This window comes from Periplaneta americana, chromosome 1 (assembly GCF_040183065.1).
Source record: "Periplaneta americana isolate PAMFEO1 chromosome 1, P.americana_PAMFEO1_priV1, whole genome shotgun sequence".
Taxonomy (NCBI): domain Eukaryota; kingdom Metazoa; phylum Arthropoda; class Insecta; order Blattodea; family Blattidae; genus Periplaneta; species Periplaneta americana.
Window position 1 is genome coordinate 26,622,451 of NC_091117.1, and position 13,431 is coordinate 26,635,881.

Below are 13,431 nucleotides of genomic sequence, written 5' to 3' on the forward strand. Positions count from 1 at the left end.
CAATAATTGAAGCTTCACTGTATTACTATACTGGTATTATGATGGAAATCATATCTGAATCTATATATTTCTCTGTTGCACTAGGTTTTATGGGAAAGAAGTTCACAAAATAAGAGTAATAATGATTCCTCGCTGCAGTTGGTGTCGTCTGATACCACAGGACATATCATTGTGTGGGATGTTGCAGTGGGAAACCCAAAAGCAGTTCTGCACGAAGGAAATAAACCAGTGCTGGGTAAGGTAAATAGGAAATGAGAAAGGAGCTTAAATGAATGTAAATTGTGTCCGCAAATATTCTCCATTGCATTTGTTTCAGGAATAGAAGGTGAACTGTTTATATGTTTTCTGTAGTCCTGTCAAATATTGCCCCTCATTAGTCTCTTAGACTTATCATTCTTACCTGTTACCTGTGCATAAAAAATTATCCTTCTGTTGAGATGGTAGAACTGTGTAACTCCTGTACAGTTTCATGTCCATTCTTGTGGGTCGTACAACAATGTTATTGTATTTTCCCCTTCCTCCAATGCCATCAGATTGTATTTCAACATTTCTGGTCATCTCTCCTGACAGTGGCGTATGTTTATGTGCGACCCATGTCTGAGGTTGAGGCACATTAAAGGCGGAGTTACTTTGCTCCAATAATATGGTAGAATGACCATGAATGATCATATAGCACCCGGAAGTACTTAAATCTAGACTTAACCTAAATTCCAGACCATTGGCAAACACAGGGACAGTTACCTTTAAGGAAAAATGCCTGTGCTGTAACCAGAAATCGAACCCAGGAGCTTATGAACTTTGGCAAGAAACTAACCACTAGACTATGAGGCTAGTCCATTTTATTATATTTTATAGATCAGAAAAGTTGTGTGATTTGGAATAACAGTTTTAAAGAAAATATCCCATGTTTTCTGCAGATTTTATGCTGATGCTCTTTGATTTATCATTTTTACTATTTGTATGTGGACATGTTATGTATTATTACTGTTAAACTTAATTCTTTTTGCAACAGACATGGAATGGGTGACAGGATTTGATAATGGAGAATATATGCTAGCTGCCCTACATCCACCATATTCTTTGGTTATTTGGGACATAAAAGCCAAAACGAAATTGTGGAAGAAAACTTACACAGAGTCGCTTGTGAGCTTCAACTTCGATCCATTCACACCTTCAAAGCTAGCATGTAAGTGTTTACTCATATTATAATCATCTTGCATGTTACATATCTGTATACTTGTATACTGTCCAAAGGTCCAGTCATACATCGCTACGCTTGGTACGCAACTTTTCTACTGCAAATGCAAAAATTGCGTGCTGTGTTCCCACACAAGCCAGAAGTAGCATGCAGCATACCACTCTTCATTCTGGGCAGTCCGAGAGCTGCAAAAGTTATGAATCTGTTCACACCACCACCTGCTCGAATGCATCCGATGGCTGCATATACTGCCTGCTCATTCAATGGTCAAACATGTGTCATGAATACAAAAAAGATTCCTGTTAGAAGGCAGCTCCTATTGACCTTTCAAATTACTACTTGTGGATGTAAGTCGTATGCTTTTAGCATAGCCAGACTAATTATTTTGGGTGGCCAGATATGCAGGGTTTAGAAAGTACCTGACCCATCTCCTGACAATGCCGCTGCCGTCAACTCTCTTGAAACTCATTCTCGGAAATCTTAATTAATAACATGCAAAATTATTATAAACAATCATGCAAGGCAAATCTATACAAACGCTTCATAAGGTGAACTGGAGCTGTCGAGATTTTCTAGCAACGAATCTGTCGATCGCTGATGACGGGTCCTTCAACAAATCCCAACTTTTCTCTCTCTCAGTGGATAGAATTGCTAGATTACAAAGCCTTGTGCTTGACATGATTGTCGAATTTTTTTTCGTTTCAGAGTTTTGAAAAGTTTTTTTATCTTTGCCTAATGAAGGACGAACATTTACTAATAAACATTTTTGGAGACTGAGGTGCTTCCGATAATGAATTTCCAAGAGCAAGAATATCGTCTAAACATACTGTACCAAATAAAAGAAGGTATCAAATTTTTCTAGCTGATGTAACAATTCAGTAGCCTCCACGGCTTCCTTTTTATCGCTGCCAGACAATTCTTTTAGGCCCAACCCAACACAGTTAAATTGGCTCTTGAAGAAATGAACGCATTTTTTACTTCTTACCTTAATGCTATCGACTGTAACTATTGGTATGGAACCATGGTTTAATTTTAATGTTGAGTATTTTCCATAAAAAAACGCAAAAATTGGCATATTTTTTGGGTGGGCCTGGGCCCACCTGGCCCACCCACTGGCTACGCCACTGGATATTCATTCATTTATTCATTGCAGGCTTGTGTAATGTGAATTGTAAACAATTTTAATGATGACTGCCCCCGTCCCCCTGACAAAATTCTGTGTACGCCACTGCTTATGGTAACATGGAAACTGAAATGTAAGGGGTCCATCTCACTACTCTGTTCTCTGTTTAATTTGCCTCGAGATTTTCAACACAATAGTCATTGTACAGTACAGTACAATGTTAAAGAAAGAACATATTGAATTTTGTATAACTTGAGGCTTTCCCGGCGTTTGATATAGAATAACTCTTCTCGGGTTCTCAGCCAGGTGAGTTGGAGATTTGCTTCCAAGCTTTCGACGACTAGCTCTGCCATCTTCTTCAGGGAATGAAGTGATGTGGGACCACGTCTGTCCGGTATATATGCAATGGTAGGGCTTCCCGCTGTGGGCCAATCAGGAGCTAGTTCCTAGTCCCGACCGCCAGGCGCATTCTGGTTGGTGGAAGTGGTAGCCAATCAGGAGCTAGTTGCTGGTCCCGACTGTCTGCCGTGTGCTGGTGGTCTAAGCGTATTGATGGCAGGTTTCCATGCTGTACTCAGTTGTAGACCCCCGTCTCTGTTGAAATTATTGCCATCTAGCTGGATTTCGATGGCTTCCTTCATAACCAAGTCCTAGTAACCTGATGTCTTGTTCAAGATGGTGGTGGCGCCGAAATCTATCTGGTATATACCATTTGGACAAGACATCAGGTTACTGGGACTTGGTTATGAAGGAAGCCATCGAAATCCAGCTAGATGGCAATAATTTCAACAGAGACGGGGGTCTACAGCTGAGTACAGCATGGAAACCTGCCATCAATACACTTAGATCACCAGCACACGGCAGACAGTCGGGACTAGCAACTAGCTCCTGATTGGCTACCACTTCCACCAACCAGAATGTGCCTGGCGGTTGGGACTAGGAACTAGCTCCTGATTGGCCCGCAGCGGGAAGCCCTACCATTACATATATACCAGCTAGACATGGTCCCACATCACTTCATTCCCTGAAGAAGATGGCAGAGCTAGCCGTCGAAAGCTTGGAAGCTAATCTCCAACTCATCTGGCTGAGAACCCGAGAAGAATTATTCTATATTGAATTTGATTAATTTAATTCTAGTATAGACGTTTCATGTATTCATTGGGACTTACTTAAATCCACTGAATTTTTCAAATTAAAAACTGTAAGGAAAGTTTTCGAAATTTATGAGAACCCTTCCCAATTATGTGCTATGTTAACTTCATTCTACTTCAGCTAAGTATTCTTACTAGGATGTGTCTTCAGTTCTGTGCAGTGATTGCATTCTCTTTGTGGACGACTTCACTCTCAGTAAAGTTCCGTCATCAAATGGCCGTAAGTTCTACATCTCAAGCCCGAGATCAAATCCCACTACCAGTTCAGCTCGTGGCAGTGTGTCTAATCTGACATCTGTGGGGCTTGAAGAGAAGCAGCGTACAAGGGATCGTCTGCGGAGACTTATGAAAGATCTTGTAGTTGGGGAGACTAAACCAAAGTAGGTAAACATATAATTCTTTAATACTTCATTTCTTTTTATTTTACATGTATGAGTACAACAATAGCATACAATTTTTATACATATTTTAAACGAAAATAATATTGTGTTTGATCTTTCATATTTTCGCTCATATATTTTAACCTTTCATATCGAGACTTACCTGTTAATATCAGGAGCGAGAAGTAGAGAAAGCAAACTATTGTTCTCTGATTTAAAACTGCCATCCAAATTTCGTTTGTAATGTCTTTTTTAATGTTGCTTTTGTGCTGCAGAATTTTTCAGAGCTAACAATATTTTATGCCTGTTTCAAGAATTTCCAGACTGCTGATAAGAGAATATTTTTAAATTCTCAGAAATGTAATAAGTAGGGGGCGGATATTGATGATCTAAAAATCTACTTAAAATGATCATTAAAATGTCCTTAAACTAATGAAAAAATGACATGAAATTAAAAGAAAATGACATTTAAATATTGTTCACCGTACTAGCATCACAACTTCTTAAAAATTAGTCATCTTGTTTCAGTATCTGCCCTGCAAATCTCGGAGTGAGGAGGCAACTTCCTGGAATTTGGCTAAGATAAAGGAAAAGAACATGCAACAAAATGAAGGTTTTAAGGGAAAACTATAGATTTTTAATGAGGTTTTACAATGTGTTTCAATCAGGGGTGGTCCATGTCAGTGCCTTCTTTCTCCATCTCCTCCTCTTTCCGTGCTTCACTTTTGTTACCAGATTTTCCAGATGAGGGAGTGTGAATGACAAACCAAATTGTGGACACAGCATGCATTCTTGCAATCTGTGTGTTAAAAATACTGTCTACTACAGTAGACATCCCTTCCAAATCATGTTGAGGACACAATGTCCTGTCCAGGACATGGTGAAAGTTTTCCCCCTTCCAAACATAAATTCTAAATTATTTTAATGTACCGAAGTACATATGATATTTCCATGCAGATATTCTGCGTCATCATACGATGAAAGAATAATGGAACGGAGAAAAATTCTCTCCGGCGGCGGGATTTGAACGCGGGTTTTCAGCTCTACGTGCTGATGCTTTATCCACTAAGCCACACCGGATACAACCCCGACGCCGGTTAGAATCGTCTCAGATTAAGCTCCAACTCTTGGGTTCCCTCTAGTGGCTGCCTTCTGCACTACATCATAAATGTCTATGAACGCAGGACCGAAGTCCACACATGTGCTAAGGTGCACTCGATATGAGTGACTAGTTGGCCGGGATCCGACGGAATAAGCGCCGTCTTAAATCACGAAGTGATTTACGCATATCATATATATTATTTTAATGTACCGAAGTACATATGATATTTCCATGCAGATATTCTGCATCATCATACGATGAAAGAGTAATGGAACGGAGAAAACCCGGGTTCAAATCCCGCCGCCGGAGAGAATTTTTCTCCGTTCCATTACTCTTTCATCGTATAAGTTCTAAAGACACTCTAGTACCGACAAAAGAACAATAGCGGTCAAAGTCTTCACTTAAACTAAGCTGCTGTCAAGCATTTTATATTACTACCATTGTGTGAAGTGAAGCCTTCAGTGGATTGTGGGATGGACTTTAGAGTCTGTTCCAAACTATAAAACTCAAACTTCACTGTTATTCACTTATTCAGTAGATAATTACTACTGTCCTATTTGTTTAGAAAATGATTTAACAGACTTATTGGTAAAGAAGAAAGTAAAATGCATTCCAAATGATCTAAAAATTCTTCAAAGTATTAAAAATGACCAAAAATGCCGAAAAAAATATAAAAATGACCTATTCAAAAACGTAAAAAATGCAATATGTTGTTGTTTTCTAATGCCAGGCGTTTGACAATAAAGTCATTTGACCTCTTGCACTCCAATATTTTTCAAAGATATTATCATGGCCAGCCACTGAAGCACAGATTTTGAGGTGTTCCGAATCCATTTCTTGGTTTGAGTTGCACAATGGGCAGTTAGGGGACTGATATATTCCAATTCTATGCAGGTGTTTGGCCAAACAATCATGGCCTGTTGCCAATCTAAATGCAGCTACAGACGATTTTAGTGGTAAATCGGGAATTAACTGTGGATTTTGATGCAGAGAGTTCCATTTTTTCCCTTGGGATTGTGTTATCAAATTTTGTTTGTTGAAGTCTAAGTATGTAGATTTAATAAATCTTTTCACAGAGTAATACGTAGATTTAGAAACAGGTCTGTAAGTAGCAGTATAAGACATTACTTTTTTACGTTGCTATTAACATAGAAGGAATTTCATATTAATAGGCATCGTCCAAATGTGAAAAGTAAGATGACTTTTCATCAACATCTGCCCCCTAGTAATAAGGTATCAGGAGTGTCTCTAGGATGGTGCACAAGCAGTTGACACATTAAAATTTTGAATTACAACTTAATTTTATAGATGTACTTATCGGTAATTATTCTTTAAACAAATGTTGTAGGATTCTTGGAAGTAAAGTTTACTGCATTACATGTAAAATATGGACTCCAGTGTAGCCAACAATCTCGCCAAAGCGAGTGCACATGTTTGTGACGACTTTGTGGATCTTACTGCATAACTGAACAACCTGTGCGCACATTTCCATAACATTTGCAGGTCGTAAAGTGAAGTGTGTGTCTCAAAAAGGTCCATTATAGAAAGAGATGCCAAAAAATCTGCCATCTTGTGCAGTATCATAATTCCAAGAAACAAACTCTCACTAAAATACAGTGTAAAAATACACGAAAATGGGCGCACTGTTAGCAGAACAGAACATTGACTTTTCACACTGGCAACTTGGGTTCGAACCCTAGTGTTCCAGTGAGATTTGTGATGGACAAAGACTGTATTTTGTGGTAGTTTTTTTTAGAGTACTTCCATTTCCCCTAACTGGCATTCCAACATTGTTTCATTAATGATCATCTTGTGCCGTGTAGATTGTCTACCATGGTGCATTAAGAGCAATGCTACAGTGGCAAAAAGATCTACAGTTATGGCACATTACTTCTAGAGGGGGAACAATGCACATCAATTGCCTATCACTGGGATGAGGCAAAAAGTACATGGAAATGTTGGGAAAACCATGAAATTCAGTTTTAAGACTCAAAAACCGTAGCAAAATTTGGCTATTACGACTTGCACATGTTTTATAGCCCTGTGTTCAACAAATCTATCTGGCCCTGCTTTAGTTAGTCATACTGAGTGTTAAAGCTATTGATGACTGTTAAAAATAGACTATAATGTATTTCATTATTTATGTATAAAAGCTGAGCTATAGCTTCACAATCCTATTCAGTTAAATTAAATGGAAAATTACATTGAATTTTTCTTTCAACAGACCAGATGACTACATGACAGTGAGTGAGTGCCTTCAGCTGGAGTACCACCGTTCCCTCAGACATCATCTTTTGTTGCTGTATGCCCGAGAAGTGTTGGTACTAGATCTACATATCAATCAAACCGTTGGAATCATTCCATTAGAGAAAACAGCATCGCCTCTTTTACAGGTATTTGAATGGCAATAAAAGTTTTTGTTATTTCTTATTTTACTTGCACATTTACTGATTTGTAAATTACTTTTTGCCACAGGTGAGATCTGTTCGTCAGCGTGATGTTCTATATTGTCTTCATGAATCTGGAAGTGTAAGTGCAAAGTTTCGTCGTAGGCAGTTGGCATTTATTGGATCCCCTTTGGATGCGCCAGCAGGCAGTGTAAGCAGTTTAGGTATGTGTTTTAAGTTATTATTTTGTTTAGCTTTTATTTGTAAATTACACGACATATTTAAGAGGATAGGCACAGTTTAAGGGCAGCAGGCTATGAATGTATACAAAAATTATGGCAAAACATCCACTGATATTTTTGACAATATCTACCACAATATTTTTTGTGATAGCCATACATACATTTTATCACTGAATCTCTATTCCTTTTATCTTAACTAGACTATCTCCCTTGCTTTATCCTCTCTCCTATTACATATTGCATATTCCTTTCATTAATTATTTGCCTTATTATTTTTTTTCTATCTCTATTCTCAAATTCACCCCTACTCTTATTTCGTCTTTCTTAGTCATTTTCCCTAGCATCCCTAATTAAGTGTGGCAGTATATTAAATACATAGAAAACTGTAAAGCATGATCCTCATTCAAATAATAACTTCATTTTGTTTTAGATATGGGCTCAGTTACAGCAGATGTCTTCCTAGAGATGGGTTATGAACAACGATGTCAAAGTGAAGTCATTCGGCAAACTAAAGGCTCCAAGGTTTTAGGCATGGCTGTCAATCCTATCTGCGAGAGGAGGATTGGTATGTGGTAATTATCAGATCTTTAAAAGTATACAATATAATGTATTTTTACGTATAATAATACTAATACCAATAATAATAATAATAATAATAATAATAATAATAATAATAATAATAATAATAATATGACGAATCGTAACAAATGTTCATGAACAATACAAAAAAAATGGATCAAATAAAGTTGAACACTGTATAGTGTAATTTATATTTTAAGTGCACGTGGCTTGGAAGGATTTCTCTGGCAATTCTTGTTAAGGTGCGTACACACTTCGCGAACGAATAATGAAGTGAAACTTCGTTGTTTGTTCGCTGTTTGGAGCAACGTACAAATCATCAACAAATGGTCAGAAAACATTCACGTTCGCTGATTATCCGCAATAAAGGCAGACGAAAATATAATTACAGCAAGTGCAGCCGTTGTTATTATAGACAGTTTAACAAAAAGAACATTAAAAACCAAAAGGCGATGGTGGCAGACGCCACTCTACGAAAGTCGCAATCAATATAGAGGCACTGACTTGCTTCATGATTTACGTCAAATGGAATCGGGACAGTTTCACAACTTCTGTCACATTTCAGAAACAGACTTCGAAATATTACTGTGCAAAATAGGGCCCAAAATTTCCAAGAAAGACAGTGAATGATGTCAGTAGGGACTCAATTTAATTTTGACTTCTGCTCCCTACAATAAACAACAAACATGTATCCACTAAAAATAAATAAACAAAAATAATTTTCAAATTTTGCACATGTTTGACTCGCCTATATTGCAGCTGAACATCTTTCCAATAGCTTCCCAAACATCATGTTTTCTTACTTTATTGTGGTAAGTAGGATGCTTGGGATTCCATGAAGTTTCCTGCTCCCTATATGCATTAATAAGATTTATAACAGCGTCTTCCGTCCACTCCAGTTTCGACATCTTGTTGGCGAAATTGAACTAAGCGCTGCGTTCTGCTACGCACTACAAACTAGTGGCAAATCCCGTCCACAACGAATACCAACGTCCTTTGATGTACCAACAAGCGACGGATCACTTTCAAAGGCAAACCAAACGATTGGTTTGCCTTTGCTGCAACGTACACACATACTGATTTCAATCAGCGAATGCATTCGTTTGTCGTTCGTTCGCTAAGTGTGTACGCACCTTTACAGGAATATTTTTTCCTCTGTCTTCCTATTGATCAGAGAGAGAATGATTGATGTGGGTAGTGGAGTCCCTCTCTGGTGAAAATATGTTGTTTTCACTCGTACTCATTGATATGATAATCCTGTGCATACACAACATCAGAGCAGGTCAGTTTGTGATAAACTCGGGAGAAGTCGCTATCTACAATATCGTTTGGTCGCACACCTGGCATTTTGCCGAGATTAGCACAGCATTGAATTTTTCCTGTTACAACTTGTGAGATGGATGAAATATCGAGCTGAAGTGAGAACATTATTTCCTTAAGACTTCGGACTTTCTTTTGATATAGCACAATATATAGTTTCTTAGAAAAGAATGTCCATACCTGCTTTAACACTTTCTGTCCAGGGCCAGATTTAGATATAGTTCTACCCCTAGGCAGTGCTAGAATTTGCTGCCCCCCCCCCCCCAACTACGACAAACAGTTTATGAGAGCTAATAATATATAGGTCATATTTAGTTTAAATTAGTTTTAAATTAAATATTACAATTCAGAAAACAATAAATTACTTGAATCAAAATACATGCATCTTAGTTGTGAATTATAAAAGATTTCCTTCGCACTTTCTTCACAGAGAAAGTTAAACCTCCAAACCGTTACTCCTTGAGGCCCGAAGCCTGGTGATTTTACTATACTCGGCATAACATATAGTGAGACACTAAAAAATCCAAGATGGCTGTACTTCATTGTTACCAACTTTGAATGTAAAGCACTAATATTAATTCTTTTCAATAAATTGAACAAATTGTCAGTGGAGAGCATTTAAAAATTGTCGATGATCAGAATAAAACAAACTCTGAAAAAAAGTAAAATAATTTATACCACGAAAGATGGTATTATGTGCCTTAAATCAAATTTGAAGAACAATTTAAATGGTCATGTCTTAAAAAAAATATATTCTTAAAAACTACATTACATTCATCACTATTATTTTCCATTTCTTTTGCTGCACGTATTCCTCTTTAATAGATATAGGTACATATGTATAAATATAATTTAAAAGTACAATGAGAATTGTGAAATTTTATTTTTAACTAACCAAGTAATGAAAATTTAAAAATCATACTTACTTTTCACGACCAATCTCTTTACAAAAAGAATTAAACTTTAATTTTGTATAATAAGGATTTGTTTCAACCAAATGAAAGGACAACTTTAGTATTTTTATTATTTCAGGATTAATGGAGAAGAGTGATGTAATTATATATATATATATATATATAATTACATCACTCTTCTCCATTATATATATATATATATATATATATATATATTTATTTATTTATTTTATTGTTGTATAACATTATGGAATGCTGACGAGTTGATGTATTGAATCAGAATTACACAATTTTAATATCCTGACTTTTGCCTCAAGACTAAGGGAATACTTCGACAAAGGACAGATTGCAAATAACTTTATTTTATTTCTTCATTATACAAATTTAACATAAATCACAGTTAGGCAAAAACAAAAATACACAATGAACAATGAGGAGTGCACTGATTAGACTGAATACATGGCTTCCCTCACAAGCTGTGTACTCTCTCAAGTTTCCATGAACCATCTACATTTTTTGGTGTGTGTGAGTGCGTGCATGCGTTTTTTTTTAATAAGTGATTTGGTTCCAAATAAGGGAATTAAGAAATACACTTACCTTTTAATGTTACATTTCATATTTAGATTATAATGTATTTCCTACTAAAGCATTGATGTTTTGTTCTCTTTGTAGCTCTTTTCATAAACACTGGGAAAGTAATATTTCTGGAGCTGCGCCCAGCGAATGCAGACCCCCTGTTCTCACTGGTGGCTAGTCCTGGAATACTTCCAAACCTTCTTCTAGACAATGCTGTCAAAACAAAGACCACACATGCTCAACGCAAAGAAACACTCAATGAACTAGTGGTTCCACTTATGAATGTAAGTGCAAGCACAATATTTTTAACTAAACAACATTGTAGACTTTTCGTACAGTAATTTGCATTTCCTTGTATGGTGGGTCCCTATCACCACGGCATGGCACGTCCTCAGGTTGCGGATACAGGAGACGACCTCCAGATATGGAGGATAGCTGCAAATATATTGAATAAGTAGTCGTGGACAGCCGATAAGGGGTGGTCCTCCAGCTTGGGGGTTGGGCGAAGGGCTAACAACCCATCACCATAAAAAAACAGCTTGTTATGAATCCCTACAATATAGGCAGGGCATATAGAGTGTTAGTTAGGAGACCGGAGGGAAAAAGACCTTTAGGCAGGCCGAGACGTAGATGGGAGGATAATATTAAAATGGATTTGAGGGAGGTTGGGTATGATGATAGAGACTGGATTAATCTTGCACAGGATAGGGACCGATGGCGGGCTTATGTGAGGGCGGCAATGAACCTTCGGGTTCCTTAAAAGCCATTTGTAAGTAAGTAAGTAATTTGCATTTCCTTAAATACTCTGTCACTTTTTATATTATGTGTCTATATTTTGTGGAGATCCCTGGGCGCAGTTTGCGGGAAATTTTCGACATGCCTTTTAACATTTGGTTTGAAGAAGAAAAATTACGTAATATAAAATGTTTTAAGAGATGGAAAAATTCAAATATTTTGGAGAAACAGTAACAAATATAAATGACACTCAGGAGGAAATGAAACTCAGAATAAATATAGGAAATGCCTGTTATTATTCGGTTGAGAAGCTTCTGTCATCTAGTCTGCTGTCAAAAAATGTGAAAGTTAGAATTTATAAAACAGTTATATTACCGGTTGTTCTTTATGGTTGTGAAACTTGGACTCTCACTTTGAGAGAGGAACAGAGAGTAAGGGTGTTTGAGAATAAGGTTCTTAGGAAAATATTTGGGGCTAAGAGGGAAGAAGTTACAGGAGAATGGAGAAAGTTACACAGCACAGAACTGCACGCATTGTATTCTTCACCTGACATAATTAGGAACATTAAATCCAAACGTTTGAGATGGGCAGGGCATGTAGCACGTATGGACGAATCCAGAAATGCATATAGATTGTTAGTTGGGAGACTGGAGGGAAAAAGACCTTTAGGGAGGCCGAGACGTAGATGGGAGGATAATATTAAAATGGATTTGAGGGAGGTGGGATATAATGGTAGAGACTGGATTAATCTTGCACAGGATAGGGACCGATGGTGGGCTTATGTGAGGGCAGCAATGAACCTGCGGGTTCCTTAAAAGCTATTTGTAAGTAAGTAAGTAATATAAAATGTAAGCCTACTTATTACTGTGCAGGAGTATGGTGTTCCTGTGCCGCCACTACGTCTGCTGGTGACAGGAATGTTGACTGGAGCTGCTTCACCACTCACTGTAATACGGATGTGTCCTCCTCTGACAACTCGTAATTGGCAGCAGTATGCCCCTCTCATGGCTGCTGGAACCACTACCGGTCTTGTTCAGATCTTCAATATGGCTACAGGCACTGTAGACAAAGAATTGACTGTTCATTCATACACTGTCAGGTATAACTTATCATTCTTGTGTTATTTTTTTTAATGCAGATTTAAAATTTATCACCATGTGAGGTGATAAAGATTCTATACTCGCATCCAGGAGGCCCTAGACCAGTGATCTCAAAGCAAGCGCATTTTTCTGACCTTGACGTCGTGCGCGGGCATCAAGCACTAAGTATGGAAAGAGGGAGGGTTGTGTATATGAATAAGCAGCCTGTTGGATTAAGAAAACAGTGGTGCACAAACTTCAAACGGAACGTGAAATTTTGTGCAGTTATTTTTATATGGCTTCTTTCTGTTTAATATTATCTATATTGCCTGTAAAACAAAAGTACTAACACTGATTTCTTAATATTGCACTTGTGTTTTAAATGTTAATAGCATAATAAAGAGTTAAGAAGGAATATTCACATAAATTCCATAGTAGTACAACTATACTGTATTAAATGGATGAAACACATCATTCATAAAGGAAGTGATATCCCAAAAAAAGAGATTGAGTATGACATGATAAGTTGGAATTGATATTGATGGTACCTTTGGCCTTATAAAAGTAATCAATAAACCAATCAAAACAGTATTACAGTACAAAGCAAAGTTACCTAGGTACTGTATATGTTTTAAGAGTAACTAA

The 13,431-nt window shown here is 37.3% G+C and overlaps 1 protein-coding gene across 1 annotated transcript in view; it reads left to right on the plus strand.

Annotated features, from left to right (window-relative positions):
* LOC138692656 (WD repeat-containing protein 11-like) overlaps positions 1-13,431 on the plus strand; it is a 66,621-nt gene that overhangs the window by 7,026 nt on the left and 46,164 nt on the right. Inside the window, exons 4-11 of the mRNA XM_069815802.1 lie at positions 85-235; positions 1,013-1,186; positions 3,624-3,852; positions 7,179-7,347; positions 7,430-7,565; positions 8,014-8,148; positions 11,069-11,256; positions 12,580-12,806. Coding sequence (XP_069671903.1) covers positions 85-235; positions 1,013-1,186; positions 3,624-3,852; positions 7,179-7,347; positions 7,430-7,565; positions 8,014-8,148; positions 11,069-11,256; positions 12,580-12,806 — 1,409 coding nt within the window. The remainder of the gene's footprint in view (positions 1-84; positions 236-1,012; positions 1,187-3,623; positions 3,853-7,178; positions 7,348-7,429; positions 7,566-8,013; positions 8,149-11,068; positions 11,257-12,579; positions 12,807-13,431) is intronic.